Here is a 16,528-nt window from a genome sequence, read left to right as displayed (position 1 = left end):
CTCATTAGGAGAGCTACTATCTCCCACCCCCACCCCCAAAAAAAACCAGAAAATAACAAGTGTTGGTGAGGATGTGGAGAAATTGAGACCTTTGTGTACTGTTGGTGGGATCGTTAAATTGTGCAACCATATGGAAAACAGTATAAAGATTCCTCAAAAATTAAAAATAGAATTATCATATGATCTAGCTATCCCACTTCTGGGTATATATCCAAAAAAATTGAAGTAGGGTCTTGAAGAAACATTCACACTCCCTTGTTCATTGCAGCACTATTCACAATAGCCAAGAGGTGGAAGCAACCTAAATGTCCATCATTTTTTGAATGCATAAAGGAAATGTGGTATATACCTATAATGGAATATTATTCAGCCTTAAAAAAGAAAGAAATCCTACTACATGCTACAACACAAATTAACCTTGAGGACATTATGTTATGTGAAATAAGCCAATGGAAAAAAGACAAATACTATACAATTCCACTTATACTACTTAGGTAAGGTATCTGAAGTAGTCAAATTCATAGAAACAAAAGTAGAATGGTGGTTACCAGGAGTTGGGGGGAAGGGAAGAGAGTTGTTTAATGGGCGTAAAGTTTCAGTTTTGCAAGATGAAAAAGTCTGGAGATCTGTTGTACAACAATGTGAGTATACTTAACATTACTGTACTGTACACTTAAAATGGTTAAGATGGTAAATTTTATGTTACGCATTTTTTAGCACAATAAAAAGATGCGTTAAAAAAAATGGAGGTAAACTGCGAACTCCTGACACGTTAGGTGCAGTCTCAGCCCTTAATGTATTTACAGTCTAGTGAGCTCCTATGCAGCAAGCGACATAGCAGGGACTATGTTTTACTCATTACTGTATCCTCAGCACCCAGCACAGTGTCTGGCATAAAGCAAGCACTCGATAAATGTTGGCTAATCTAATGAGAAGGCAGAAAGAAAGAAATAGAAGAAAGGGAAAGAAAGGGAGGGAGAGAAGGGAAGAGAGATGAGGAGCCCAAGACAGAAAAGAGGACAAGGGAAGAAAGCATTGAGCCTTGGAAAAACCAATGTGTCCTAAGTGGGACCTGGGGGATGGCATGCCTAAGGGAAAGGGAGGGTCACAGTGTCTATAACTTGGGCAAATGTAGAAAGCCAGGCCTGTGGCCCTAGTACAAAGTACACAATTACTCATGGACATGTGTTGAACAGAACCATAGCTCCTTCGGGGCTAGCAAGTATTAGAATAACAGCCAGCTACCCGGTGACTAAGCTTGATACATCCTAGTTTAGCTTAAATGAAGGGCGTTGATCTCAGAAAGAAATGGAACCTCAACTGCAGCCCTCTTACAGTCCTCTTGGACCAGTTTCCCAACTCGGAAGCGCTTAAACCTCGAGTCTAGGGTCCTGCGCATGCGCCGAAGGTTGGGGCTTTAGCCTGAGTGGTCGCTGCTCCCCCTCCTCTCACGTGAGGGCGACGCCCGCTGGGGAGACGCCCAATGAGGACGTCAGCGCTCCAGTCTGTACGCGGCACAGTGAGGGGCGTGGCCTGGAGGACGCGTTACCCTGGTGACAACCGTCTTGGGGGCCCAGACTTGGTCAAGGCCCAGAGCAGTAAAGGTGTGAGTGGAGAGGAGAAACGAAGACGCCTTGCTGCCCCAGCCCCCGGCCCCCTGGGGGCTGATGGGTGGCCATGGATCTGTACCTCAGCAACTGCTATAAGGCTGCCCAAGCCGCCGCCACTAAGGCGGCTGCCAGCAGCCTAACTGTCAAGAGGGAAAAGTGCGACACTGTGAGTGGTGGCCAGTCCATCGTCCTCCTCCGCCTCCTGGCTCCTGGGCGGGGTCTAGGAGGGCAGGCGGACAGAAGGGGTGGACGTGTCGGCAGAGCAGGAGGGGGAAGGGGCGGCTCCTTGACGACTCAGCTTCCGGCCTCCAGGCCCCGGGCAGCCAGTGGCTACAGCTGCCACTGGCCAGGACTAGCCTTGGGCGGGCAGGGCCCAGAGATAGGGCTGGTGACCTGGGAAAGCTGGGAGGCTTTCCGGGTTGTCAGCAGGGCAAGTTCTTTGAACCCTGAGTGTATGATTCTTTGGTTTATTTGGAGGTATTAGCCTGTTGAAGTGTGAGTAGATTGGTCTAAACTAAAAGCATAGTTCTAGAAAAAAAGACACTTTCTAATTGTATCTGACAGAGCTCGCAAAAAAACCCCATTCCAGAGGTCGGAGCAGCGCAGCTATTAGATCTTCCTCTTGGGGTCAAGCTGCCTGTTATCCCAGGAAGCAATAATGTATTCTATACTACAAATATAAGTGAAAAAGTAAGTTTTAATGTGCTTAAGTGATTTTCTTTAGTTTTCAGCTTGCTGTTAAACTTGAAACACTGCTATGGTTTTGCTTTGAGTCAACTTCAATTTCACACGCCAAGTTAAATGAGTTTAAGTGTTTAGTGTCTGAAACTCCCTTTAATGATATAAGGCCCCATGATATGCCTCAGCCACCCAGTTCAGCCTTATCTCTAGCCCAGAGTCTCAGCTCCTAAAGGTTGGGGGTTTTTCTGTCTACCCACACATACCATACTAATTCCTACTTCTGTGCCTTTGTCCATCTGACTCCTGAAACCTGGCATGCACTCTCGTTCTCAACTTTCAATTTGGGCCATTTGTCAAGAGCTTCTATATGAAGGCTTTCTCAAGTGTCACAACCCCCAATTATGTCATTCCTTAGAATTCACATTGCCCTTGGTCTGCACTATCTCACAGCACTGAATCAGTACTGTTAGTGCTTCAGTGTGCTGCACTCACATTGTTACTCATTTTAAGTCCTCTGCCTACCACTCCCCAACATTCAGGCCAAGCCTGAATGAGGTTCAGAACTTTCTGGGTGAATGTGTGCTTTGAATAGCAAAAGGTTCTACAGGAATAATTCTGACATCCTTACCCTTCCACTGACTAGTGTGTCGTCAAGAATGAGTAGGGGCTCCTTGGTATTTCTGATATTTGTGTAACATATATGATTTTTTAAAGATTTATTGCTGGAAAACAATGTAATTTCTCTTTTGAGAATATGTTCAATTAAATATATGCCAACCTCACAGAAACTGAGTCACACTCCCACAAATCAGCTTTCTTAACACAAACTCAATCTATTTCACTACTAGTAATAATACTCCTTTTTAGTTTGTAACTCTAGCCCTATCTGTTGGTTTCTTCCTTAAATATCTTCTGTTTGCCATATTTCTATTCTGTTCCTTTGTTATTCACTCGTTAGCTACTTCTTACTTCCAGATTTTTCTATACTGAATTATATGGGTTCTCTTTATACTTTATTATATTTATTCCTCCTAAATGTATGCATTTAATCATGACCAGGCACTACATTCAACTCTAAAGACTAGATCCTTCTCTGTCTTTTAGCAGGATCTCCTCAAGGAAGCAAGACTTAACATTTACACCTTTAGTTTTAAAAAGCTCATTTTACCCTCATGACCACCTTGTGAGTAGAACTAGGATTTATCTAAGGTCACAGGTAGATAGCAGCAGAGATCAGACCAGAACCACTGTCTCCTGACTCTTAGGCCACCCTCTTTCACCTGACCTTGCTGCTTCCAGAACTGCAGACCACTTGAGCAAGGCACTACAGGAAAGAGGAATTTAAAGGTCTTTCGTATTGTTTTGAATGCAAGCAGAAATGAAATTATAGGATTCTACTGCCTTGTTTTCAATAAGATTAAAATGTAACAATGCAACCTACCTATCTTTAGCTATGCGTTAATCCAAACCTGACAACTGATCCTATACTTCAACACTTTGATACTGTACCTATTCTCGGGTAATTTGTCTATAAATTAATTTGCATGTTTGTATATCATATTCAGGTAACAACTGTTTACAAACTCCTTAAATTGGTTCTCTTGTAAAGTTTATAGTAAATACTTTGCCAATTAACTTAGACATTTTGCTTTCAAGAAAAGATAACATGTTAAGTGAAAAGAACAACTTGCATACTTTCAAAAGTCTCCGCTATGATCTCCCACAGGCAGGTAGTGATAATATAATAGACTCTTCAGTCTAGGGAAACCAGTGATTTTAATTGACAATAGAAAGCTTACCCTGGCCTTAACGAATGGGTTTGTTCTTTCTTGATAGGTCAGTAGCCCAGGTTTGGTCAACACATGTCTGTCACCAAAAGTCAACATCTAAAAGAAGCAGCAGCAACAATCACTCCACTAATTGCAGCATTGTTTCACTTGCCATCACTGTTGATTGTTTCTCTTCCAGGAAAGATATGGGCTTCCTGTCTAGTCTCACTGTAAATTGACTCATTGCCCAGAAGGATGTTCTTTGCCTTTTTAAGGAAACATTGATAGTCAGGAAATCCAGCTTCCTGATATGGGTCCCTTGGGAGAGACAAGAGGCTGGCATCAATCATGTCAGAAACTTTCAAAGGAAGCTTTTAAGTGAAAAAAAGAAAGCTAGAATCCTATCAGCCCCTCCTGCCTGCCCCTCTGCCTACATATGAAGCATCCTACCTCCCTCAAAGGAAGTCCTAGAGCCACACCTCAGTGTTTAGGACTTGACTGAGTTTGAGGCTACCACCTCCAACCTACAGACAGGTCTGGTCGAGAAGAGAGAAAAGCAGTTACGTTTACCCAAATCAGACCATTGTCTGTATTCCCTTACTTCAGATTCTTCTTGCATGTCTTATTTTCAAGGAACAGCCTAATCATTTCAACAAATGAGGTTTAAATGTGTGATTTCATTCGTTTTCCATATATAATACTTTTGAATTTATGTGTTTGCAGCTTTATCAATCTTCTTATGATTTTAACCTGACTGATCCTTATGGTCGACTTTTGGAAACCAGCTATAAAAGCCTGCATGATCCACACTTAAAAGCATACTACAAGCGAAAAGATATCCTGAGGAGATTAAGGAAAGGCGGCTACATCACCAGCAATAATAAAGTGAGTTGAAGGCTACTTCCTGTTAACCAGCAAAAACCTAGGGACTTCCTAGGCAGTTGCTTCTCTACTTCACTGGGAGCCTGTATCAACTTTTAGTTGATCAATAAAGGACACCTAATACAAAACTCAATGAATTACTCAGTATTTGGGTAAAGAGCAGTCAGGCAGCTGTTGGTAAATAAAACTACTTGTGGGGCTGGCCCCGTGGCCGAGTGGTTAAGTTCGCGCGCTCCGCTGCAGGCGGCCCAGTGTTTCGTTGGTTCGAATCCTGGGCACGGATATGGCACTGCTCATCAGACCACGCTGAGGCAGCGTCCCACATGCCACAACTAGAAGGACCCACAACAAAAAGAATATACAACTATGTACCGGGGGGCTTTGGGGAGAAAAAGGCAAAAAATAAAATCTTAAAAAATAAATAAATAAATAAAACTACTTGTTCCCACTTGACCCTTCTTCTTTGATAACAGCAAAAGATAAGCACCAAATGACTTGAGTATGTAAAGACATATACACATTTATTTATTTATGTATTTTCTCCCACCTGTATTGTAGTGCCTTTCCTCTGGCTCTAAAGGTAATAATTGGCACTGTACACCTGTCAAGGAATATTTCCTATACCCTTTGAGAAGACTAGAGACAAAATAAAAACCTAACAGAACACAGCTTGATAAAATAAATTCTTTTGAGGGTTAAACATCATTATTATACTGGTGTTTTAATAACAGATTCATTGGGAAAAGTAAATTTCTTTTTTTTTTTTTTGAGGAAGATTAGCCCTGAGCTAACTACTGCCAATCCTCCTCTTTTTGCTGAGGAAGACTTGCCCTGAGCTAACATCCGTGCTCATCTTCCTCTGCTTTATACGTGGGATGCCTACCACAGCATGGCTTTTTGCCAAGCGGTACCATGTCCGCACCCGGGATCCGAACTGGCGAACTCCGGGCCACCGAAGCAGAACGTGCACACTAAACGCTGCACCATGGGGCTGGCCCCATAAATTTCTGATTGTGATGTGAACCATATTATTGAAATAATATTATTTAGATAGAAATTTCCTGGTGATAACAACGATTATAGAGAGATACTGTCTTCCAAATTGTTACCAAAATGTACTATTATTACCCTTGATCCCAAAATTATTACTAAAATGAATGTTCTTATGACTCTCTTCTCTGGAAAGTTTTAAGATTGTTACAACTTTTTATTTATGTATTTGTTTTTGTTTTTATAGGTTGTATGTACCTTGAAGGAATTGAATAAATACAGGCAGTATCTGACCAGTTTAAAACTAGACTTTGAAAGAAACTATGTAAGAAAACAAGTAAGTTAAATACTCAAATTTGCTTTTTTTAGGGTCTGTAAAAAATTTTTTATGTAAAGTTTGAAAGAAAGGTTTGGTCCTCTGCAGAATACTTTCTTATAATATTCTGACCTAGAGGTATTAAGGTAACAAATCAAATAAGATCTCTAGAGATCTATAAGAGATAAAAATGAGACCTTTGTCTTTCATTTACAGAGAGAGAAGTTTTAACTTGTCTGGAATGGAGCCACTCTAGGCTTTAATGCAGGTTAACAGAACTAACCATTTGTAAAGTACAGGAAGTTTACCAAGCCCTAAACATAAGAAGGCATATGAAAGGACAGGTTTATTTCTGGCCAATATAAAAACTTAATTCTTTTTTTCCTCTCAGACAATGATTAAAAATCAAGTAAATAAATTGTACGAAATCAAGAGAGCCTATGAAAATTATGAAAATGCACCGTTCCAAAAATGGCTGTTACAGGAAAGTCCAAGAGTAACTCCAGATGAAGAGCTGTTAATAAAGAACAGGTATGATTGAAGCTAATGCATATTTTGTGGAACCCAGAAAGTTGTAAAAGTACTAGAAAGAATTGAAAGCAGGGTGAAAAAAAGTATTAGACTCTTTTTAACTCCCTATAGTCTTCAATGTGGAGAGAAAGGAAAGGAGATTAAGAGGTAACAGGTATTGGGAATCTTGGTACCAAGGCTAGGAAGGAGAGTTTCTACCTGAGAAATTGGAGTCGCCATGAGCCCAAGAGGTAAGCCAAACTGATGTTTGAAAAATAAATCCAAAGTACAAATCCCTGAGCTTGGGAAACCCAAGTCCATAGTAGCAGAGGGAGAGAAGGTGTCTTTAGCATGTTTCAAACTTAAGTTTAAGGAAATCACTGCAAGGTCAAAAAGGGCAAGTTGCTAAAACGTTATCTGATGCTAGTACAAACAGTGTTATTCCCCAACCAACTGTGTATGTTCAGCTATTACCACACACATTCAATGTTACCATTCAGAGGCCAAGCCCATGCCCCAGAAGGCAAAGGGATGAGTTGTAGTTCTTTCTCTTTCTCCTTTATCAGAGGTGAGGGCCAGTTCTCTATCACCTGCCTCTTATATTCCATGAATTCATGTCATGATATGCCAGAATAATTACTGATCCACCAGAGTCCCAGACTGGTGGTCTGAAAACCTATCTGTTACATCAGAAGTCATTGAAGGACTTGAGAATTACAGATTTCAGCTGTCTTTGGAAACTCATGTGCCCCAAACTACTCAGTTATGAATAATCTCTGTGTAAAATGCTTGTAATCACTCCGTTCCACATTTTACCGTTGTCCCAACCACAATAACAGAGACTTGTGTAACAGAGTTGGGTAAAATGTGTAAAGCATGGTGAGTTGGTGGATAAGGCTAGCTTAAAGTGTACATTTCCTGTAGTTTAAGAAATCAGAAGCAACCAAGAAAGTGGTTGGAGGATATCAAAATAGATAGTACCATCATAAGGGAAAGACTCAATTTACCTTCACTTATATTTGCACTTTTATGTAGATATGTAGATATGATTAGTAGGGAATTAGACAAGGTTGAGCACATGGCAGAAGAGCAAAGCGCACTCCAGATGAAGGAAGAAGAAAGACGACATCGGGACCACATTAAAAGAAAACTTAGACACCGAAGACAAATTGAGGAGGTGAGAAAAACCAAATTTTAAATATTGATGGGGAAATTTTGTATAATTGTTTTATTTATAAACATTTTTAGCAGTCCCACTATATTACCCAAAGTTATTTCAGTCTAAAAAAACCTGCTATTAAAATAACAATAATTTTTAAAAATCATAACCCACTATTAATCTTTTATCACTGTTATAATAGACAAGCTTTAGTGAGATTGATACCACAAATTATATATCCATTACATTACAGTCACACCTCATCTGCTCTTAAAGTTTTAGAATTCATGTCTAATGAAAAATAATCATGCCTGTGTTCTCATTCCTCAAAATTCAACCAAGGCTATTTGTTTAGCTTCTCTGTCAAAATACACTTAAGGGCAACAGATTACATATACTGTACCCAACTGAGTCCATAAGAGAGAACCCTCTTGCCAGCATCTTTTTAGAGCCATCTTTGTAACTAGGCTTATGCTTGAATTAAGTTTCCAATATCAAAATCACGTCCTTCCTTTTGCCGTTTCATTGCATCCACCAACACATTCCCAATAAAAAAAAAGTAAGATAACCCCATTCTAAAGCCAATGTAAGATTTTCATTATGGTTGACTGGATTTCCGTAAGGCCCTTGATTTGATCTAAGTTGCTTATTGGTAAAATACAAAAAAAGGATTATGAAAGAGAACTCCTGCTGACCACTTTAAAATTGTGCTCCTTAGGAATGGAAGAAAAAAGAAATGTTACTTCTGTCAAAGATTGAAGAAGAAGTAAAAAGAAAAGCAAGAGTTGAGGAACAACGTCGAAAAACCAGACAAGAAACTCACCAGAAGGTCAAGTGAGCTTTTACCAATAACTTAGGCTATTTGAGAAAAAACTTTTGCCAATTTTTATATATAAAAGCGTGAATTGTCAGAAGTGGCCTCAACTTATAAGGATAGCTATTCATGGAGAGACCCAGGCTGGTCTGAAATAGGACCAGTCTCCAGAAAGTAGGCAATGATTTAAATTGGATTTAGTTGTTAAAATATATTCTTCATGCTGAACAACAAAAGGAAACTTACCCTACTACCTTCCTAGCTTTGTACTCATTATGACTTTAGAAATCTTAAGGCAGAAATAAGGGCTCCCTTCAAATATATCGTCATATTTGAAATATCTGTTTTGCATTTTCCAGTGGCAAGTTGATATTAAATTTTTTTAACATATTAAATGTATATTTTTTAATATTTTAGAAACAAGGACTTCTAGAGAAAAAAATCGCTTATCATTTACAAAAAATGCAAATGAATGAGCTTAAGAAAGTAAAACAGGAGGGAATTACATTTGAAAGCAAAGGACAAGATGAAACAGAAGGTGAGAGAAAGAAAATAAAAGACAAAATAGCCAAGTAGAACATGCATATCTCTATATTAATTATTGGTGGCTCTGTGAAACCCCTCTGTGTGCTTATACAGTGAAGTCACAAGGCCCTTGCAATGGAAAATCCTAGAAGCTCACACTACCTGTGCCAGGCACTGTGCAAGGCATTTCCCAGTTACAGCTCAAGTTGTAAAGTATATACAGACACACACACACACACATATATACACAATATTATTACATTATATACATTATAACAAATTAAACACTTCTATAAAGTGTCTCAGTAGACAAGACTGCCTTACTGTAGATTTAAAAAGAAGACAGTAAGGCGAAACAGTACCCAAAAAAAAGGTAAGACAGAGAGAGCAAGAGAGAGAGAGAGAGATACAGAGGGAGAGAGAGAGAAAAGGAGCCAGTAAGAGAAAACACTACCAAAATAATAGATTAGAGCAAAGAGGGAGACAATGAGAGAGAAATATAGAAAAAAATTTAACTAAGGATCAGTAAGAAAAGATTATACAAAACAGAGAGCAAGCTAGTAAGAGAAAGAAAGAAAAACAGGTTTTTTAAAAAAGGAGATAAGAGACATTTAAAATACACTAAGCAAGAAGAAGAAATAGAAAAAAATAAGAAAAGGTTAAAAAAGAAGAGGCAGTAAGAAAAGATGGTACAAAAAGAAAGAATGAAATGGAGAGAGGGAGAGGAAGAGAATGAATGAATGAATAAGAGAGAAAAGGAAAGAAAATTGAGCAGAAAAAGCCAGTTAAGAAAACACACACACACACACATAGGATGAAGGAGTGGGAGGAAGACAAAGGCAATGAAACAAATAAGAGAGACAAGGAGAAGAAGGAAGAAAGGCGAACAGGCAAAGAAAAGAGAGAGAGAAAGAAAAGCAGCAAGAAAAAGACAGAAAAAAACACAGGAGGAAAGAGTGAGTAGGGAGAGAGAGAAGTTTAAAAAGGCTAAGTCAGTAGGAAAAAGTAAAATAAAAAGAATGTGAGAGTGAGAGAGAAGAATTTGAAAAAGAGGAGCTAGTAAGAAAATCACATACAATCGGGAGGAGAGGTGACAGAGAGAGATGAAAAATAAGAAGTCAGTAAAAGAAGACAAAGATAGATAAGATAGATAGACATTAAAAAGGAGAAGTCAGTAAGAAAAAGTAGTACAATGAAAACAGAATGAATGAAAGAAAAGGACACAGTAGGAGGGGGAGAACAGGAGGAAAAGAAAATATTAAAAGAAGGAGGCAGTAAGAATGGCAGTAAAAGGAAATATGGAAATAAAGCAAAAAAGAAAAAAGACAAAGACAAAGAGCAAAATGAAAAGAGGAGAAATAGAGACAGAGCAAAAGGGAGAGAAAAAAAGAATAGTACAAGAAAGAAAGAGAAAGATTTAAAAAGTAACAAAAGACAGTAACCTTAAATGAGAGAGAGAAAGACATAAAATATGAACAGACTTTAAAAAGGAAGAGCTGGTAGCCAGTAAGAAAGGCAGTACAGGAAAATATAGAAAGAAAATCGAGAAAGAAGGGAGGGAAGGGAGAGAGAAAGAGGGAGATAAAAGAAACATAAAGGGAAAGTAGGTAAATAAAATGAGGTCAAAAAAGAGGAGCCAGTAAAAAGGCAGGACAAAAAAAGATAGAAGGAAAGATGAGAGAGAAAGAGAGAGAGGGAGAAGGAAAGAAAACAGTTGGACGAGAGAAGACTGTAAAAAGAGAATAAAATATGGAGGGAGGGAGAGTGAAGGGAGAGAGGGAGGAAGGCAGGCATGCAGGCAAGCAAAGAAAAGAGAGTAAAGAAAAGGAGTGAGAAGGAGATATTGAAAAAGGGAATAAAGGAGGAAAGGAAGGAAAGAAAAAGAAATTTTAAAAAAAGGATCAGTCAGTAGGAAAAAGAGTAAAATAAAAAAGAAGAGGGAATGTGATTGTGTGAGAGAGAGGCTTGAAAAGGAACCAATAAAAAAACTGTAGGGGCCGGCCCTGTGGGCTAGCGGTTAAGTTCAGCATTCTCCCACTTCACTTCAGCAGCCCAGGTTCCGTTCCTACACCACTCGTTAGTAGCCATGCTATGGCAGCAACCCACATACAAAATAGAGGAAAGTTGGCACAGATATTAGCTCAGGTCCAATCTTTCTCACCAAAAAATAAATAAATAAAGCAGTAAAAAGAATACAGTAAAATGAAGATGGATAGATTACTTGATAGCTAGATAAGCAGGTAGATATAGGTAGGAAGGTAAAAAGAAGCTAGTAAAAAAGATAATACAAAAAAGGAAAGAGTTACAAAGAGAGATAGAAGGAAAGAAAAGAGTTTAAAATTTAAAACTGAAGCCAGTAAGATGAGAGTAGAAGAAGGCAGGGAGAAGGCGAGGAGAGAGGGAGGCTGCAAGGGAGAGGACAGGGCAGTTAGAGGGAGAAAGATAAGAAGGAAAAGAGTAATGAGGGACAAAGTAGGGAGGGAAGGAGGGTGGAGGGCAGGTGGGAGGAATGGTGAGAAGGAGGGAGAGGAAGGAGGGAAACAGGGGAGGGAGGGAGGAAAAATGCTTGCAGGCCAGCAGGTAAAGAAGACAGAAAAGCCAGAAAGAGTGTGAGAGAAGGTCCTCAAGAGGCATACAGAAAGGGAGAGGGAGGAAGGAATCAAAGAAGGAAAGAAGGAAGAGGTCAAGAAAGAAAAGAAAAGGTATAAAAGGGATGAATAACTAGGAAAAAGAAGAATAAAATAGAAAAGAAGAAAGAGACAATGTGAGAGTGAGAGACAGGAAAGTGTTTGAAAAGAGGGAGCACACAACAAAATCAAGTAAAATTGTGAATACATTGCAGGGATAGAGAGACATTTAAAAAGTGAAATTCAGTAAAAATACAGTAAAATTAAGATGATAGATGACTGCTGGCTAGCTAGATGATAGATAGATGGATGCAGATATTTAGAAATAGATAGAATGGACTTTTAAAAGGAGAAGCCAGCAATAAAGACAGTACAAAAAAGAGTTAAAAAGAAAGAAGGAATACAAAGTTTAAGAAGAGGAGCCGATAAAAAGAGAATAGAAGAAGAATGGAAGGCAGGCAGAAAGGAAGGGAGTGTAGAGGGAAGGAGGAGGGAAGGCAGGGTAGAAGGAAGGGCAGGTGAATGAGAAAGAAGGAAAGAATGGAAAGAAAGAAGAAAGGAAGAAGGGAGAAGAGGAAGGATGGAAGGTAGGCAGGCAAAGCCAAAAAGAAAGACAGTTAAAGAAAGGGACTAATAGAGTGACAGATACAAAGGGAATGAAGGAAGGGAGGGAGAGAGAGAGGAAGGGAGATAGAAAAGAGTGAATGAGAAAAAAGGACAAGTCAATACAAAAAGTATAAAGAGATTAAATATGAGAATGAGAGAGAAAGGTGTTTGAAAAGGATGAGCCAGTAAGAAAATCAAGTACCACTGTCTTTGGATGTGAAAGAGATTCAGAGATTAAAAGCAATGATAATTTTTAACAAGCCCTAAAATATAGATAGAATGATAGACAATTTATAGTTAAACAGGTAGATAGATAGACAGGTGGACAGAAAGACTATAAAAGGAAGTACCAGTAAAAATGTAAAAAAAAAAAAAAAAGTACAAGAAAAAATTAAAAGCAGGAGCCAGGAAAAAAAGGAGTTAAAAAAGATGGGAAGGAGGGAGCGAGGAAGGGAGGGAGGAAAGGAAGGTAAACAGGCAAGTTTAAAAAGGATAAGTTAGTAGGAAAAAGTAAATTAAAGGAGAAAGAATTTGAGAGCGAGAGAGAGGAGTTTGGAAAGATGGAGCCAGTAACAAACTTAAGTACAATTGTAGGGGTGAGAGATTAAAGAGTAGAAGCCATTGAAGAAGACAGTAAAAGATAGACAGTTAGATAGGTAGATAGATAGATGGATAGATAGATAGGTAAGTAGGTAGGTAGGTAGGTAGATAGATAGATAACAGATAGATAGATAATAGATGAGAATTTTAAAAGATGCCAGTAAAAAAGACAATAGAAAAAGAGAGGCTTAAAGGAGAAAGAAGGAAACAAAAAAGTGTGAAAATAGGTGCCTGTAAAAATACAGTAAAATCAAGCAAAGAAGGAAGGACAAGATGCATGCATTCATTCAGGCAAAGAAAACAGAAATCCAGAGTATGAAAGAAAAGGAGTAAGAAAGACCCAGGGAACAAAGAAGGAAGGGAGGGAAGAGACAAAACAAAATGCAGAAGTTTAAATGCTATGATTAAGTAGAAAAAGGAGTAAAATAAAGGAGACAAAGCTATTGAGAGTGATAGAAATAGGGAGAGGCCATTGAAAAGGAGGGGCCAGTATGAAAATCAGGCCACTATGGGGGGCAGGGGATTTTAAAAAACCCCCCCAGAAAAGAACATTAAATAAGATAGATATATCAATGATTGATAGATAGGAATGCAGGTAAACAGACATTTAAAAAATTAAACACGTAAGTCAGAAAAATAGGACCAGCAAAGGGAAGGAAAAAGGGAGAGACAGAAAGAGAGGTAAGTGAAGAATATAAGGTCAGGGAGCGAGACAGGAAGGAAGGGGGGGAGGGGGCAAGCATGCAAGCAGGCAAAGAAAAGAGAAAGAGTAAAAGAAAGGAGAGCTAAAGAGACTCAGAAGAGAATAGAGGAAGGGAATTGGGAAGAGATTTAAAAGTAAGAGACTCATGTACAGTTGGGAAAGGGGAGGAGAAAGATTTTTTAAGGCAGTAAAAATACAGTAAAATGAGGATAGATGATTGACAGGTACATAGGATGATAGGAAAGTAGATAGGTAGACATATAGGTAGATAGAATTTTAAAAGGACAATCTAGTAAAAAAAGCATATGAGGGAGAAAGAGGGAGAAAAAGAGAGAGAGAAGTTTAAACAGGAGCCAGTAAAAAACAGTTTAAGAAGGAAAGGGGAAGGGAGGGAGGAAGGGAGAGGGAGAAGGAAGGAAAGCAGGGAGAAAGGAAGAAAAGGGAGAGGGAGGGAAAATTTGGCAAGGGAAGGGATGGAGGGAGAGGGGAGGGAAGGAAAGAAGGAAGGAGATAAGGAAGTTGGTAGTTTACAGTCACGCATTGCTTAATGGGGATATGTTCTGAGAAATGCCTCCTTAAGCGAATTCATCATTGTGCAAACATCATAGAGTGTACTGAAGGGGAGCAAAATTTGCCACCCCAAAATGTATCTCTAACATGAGATTATTTTAGGCTGATTATTTTTAAGAAACAAAAGACTCAGAAAGTTTTTCTCCTTACCTCCCCCTTAACTGCCTAAATTCGGATTAAAAAAAAACATGTCTCAGGAAGCAGCTATCACCTTAGCTTCACATGAACTAGGTGGTAGATGGGGAGGAAATTAGAAAAGCCTGTTTGTTGGCCTTCCCTCTGTGTTCTCTGTTTCCATGTGTTCAAACACTTGTTTTCCAAACATTTGCTCCTTTTCACCTACCTGTGAATTATCTTCTTTTCTTTGAAGTCCTTGACTCTCCCCACCCCTAACTTCTTCTCTTGTCTTTAGCTGAGAACGGTATTTAGGGTGAGAGCATCAGTCATTTTGGCGAGTTACTCAGTTTTCCTGGGTTTCTCCCATGTTTACATGTTATTAAAATTTGTTTTTCTCCTGTTAATCTGTCTCATGTCAATTTAATTCTTAGACCAGGCAGAAGAACCTAGAAGCGTAGAGGAAAATTTCTTCCTCCCCTGCAGGATTTACACAAACCTAGATGGTATAGCCTGTTACACACCTAGCCTATATGGTACTAATCTTATGGGAACACCATCGTATATGTGGTCTGTCATTGACCAAAACATCATTATGCAGTACATGACTATACAGGCAGAGAGAGAAAAAGAATGAAAGAAAGACATAGAAAAAAAACCCCAAAATAAACAAATTGACCTTTAAAATGGATGAAGAAAAAGAGGAAAATAAAAAGAGATGAATATGAGAGTAAGAGGGGAGTTTGAAAAGATTAGTCTGTAAGAAAATCAAATATACTTTTTTCTGTGTGTGATATAAAAAGTAGATGTCAGTTTAAAAATACAGTAAAATAAAAATTAATGATTACTAGATAGCTGAGTGGGTGTACTGGTAGATGATAGTTTTAAAAAGAGGAACCAGTAAAAAATAGTATAAGAAAAAAAGAGAAAGGAAGGAGGAAGGGAAGAAAGGAAAGATGTCAGGCAGGCAGAGAAGGACAAAGGGAGAAGGAAAGGGATCAAGAAAGAGAAAGAGAATAAAAGAACAAAGGAACAAAGAATGAAAAGGAAGAAAATGAAGTTTAAATCATACTAGTGAGTAGGAAGTAGAGAAAAATAAAAAGAATGTGAGAGAGTGGTGGAGGAGTTTGAAAAGAAATCAGGTATGAAGATCAAGTACAATTGTGGAGGATAGGAGGATATTCAAAAAGTAAAATTAAGTTAAAAGTAAAGTGAAATGAAGATGGATAAATAAATAGGTAGAAAGAAAGAATGGACCTTAAGAAGAGAAGTCATTTAAAAGCAGTACAAAAGAAGAAAGAGAGAGAGTTACAAAAGACAGAAGGAAAGAGAAAGTTTAAAAAGAGAAGCCCGTCAAAAAGAGTATAGGAAGAAGGGAGGGAGAGAAGAAGGGAGGAAATTAGTTTATAAAGGATGAGTCAGGGGCGAAAAGAATTACATAAACAAGGAGAGAGAGAAGGGAGTTTGGAAGGGAGGATACAGTAAGAAAATTAAGTACAATTGTGTGGGGTAGGGGAGAAATTTAAAAAGTAAAAGTCAGTACAAAAAGACAGTAAAATGAAGATAGATAGATGATTGACAGCTGGATAGGTAGCTAAGTAAGTATGAAGCTATGTATGTAGGTAGGTATATAGCTATAAAAAGAAAGAGAGGGAGGGAGGAAGGAAGGACAGACTTTAAGTAGAAGCCAGTAAAATAGGCAATACATCCAAGAAAGGGAGAGAGAGCTATAGAAGAGAGAGAAGGAAAGAAAAAAGTTTCAAAATGAAGAGCCAGTAAAAAGAGAGTGAAAGGAGGGAGGGAAGGAAGAAGGAAAAAGACAGAGAAACATAAGTTTAAAAGGGATGAGACTAGAAAAAGTACTAAGATAACAAAGGAGAGACAATGTGAGAGAGAGACAGAGAAGTTTGAAAAGGAGCAGCTAGTAAGAAAATTAAGTACAATATGGAGTGCAGAAAGCAAAAGAGCCATCTAAAAAAGAAGTCAGTTTAAAAATACATTGAAATTAGATAGATGGATCAATCAATACATACATACACACTTACATACATA

The 16,528-nt window shown here is 38.5% G+C and overlaps 1 protein-coding gene and 1 long non-coding RNA gene across 2 annotated transcripts in view; one reads left to right on the top strand and one right to left on the bottom strand.

Moving 5' to 3' along the window:
• The window catches only part of LOC138921946 (uncharacterized), a 92,934-nt gene that overhangs the window by 33,453 nt on the left and 42,953 nt on the right, over positions 1-16,528 (bottom strand). The window lies entirely within an intron of this gene.
• The window catches only part of FSIP2L (fibrous sheath interacting protein 2 like), a 79,779-nt gene continuing 64,652 nt past the window's right edge, over positions 1,402-16,528 (top strand). Inside the window, 8 exon segments of the mRNA XM_023633559.2 lie at positions 1,402-1,776; positions 2,175-2,300; positions 4,784-4,945; positions 6,180-6,269; positions 6,640-6,779; positions 7,794-7,935; positions 8,636-8,746; positions 9,149-9,269. Coding sequence (XP_023489327.2) covers positions 1,678-1,776; positions 2,175-2,300; positions 4,784-4,945; positions 6,180-6,269; positions 6,640-6,779; positions 7,794-7,935; positions 8,636-8,746; positions 9,149-9,269 — 991 coding nt within the window. The 5' untranslated portion in view covers positions 1,402-1,677.

This window comes from Equus caballus, chromosome X (genome assembly GCF_041296265.1).
Source record: "Equus caballus isolate H_3958 breed thoroughbred chromosome X, TB-T2T, whole genome shotgun sequence".
In the NCBI taxonomy this organism is placed as follows: domain Eukaryota; kingdom Metazoa; phylum Chordata; class Mammalia; order Perissodactyla; family Equidae; genus Equus; species Equus caballus.
The sequence above is the reverse complement of the archived record's forward strand: the minus strand, read 5'-3'. Positions and strand labels throughout refer to the sequence as shown.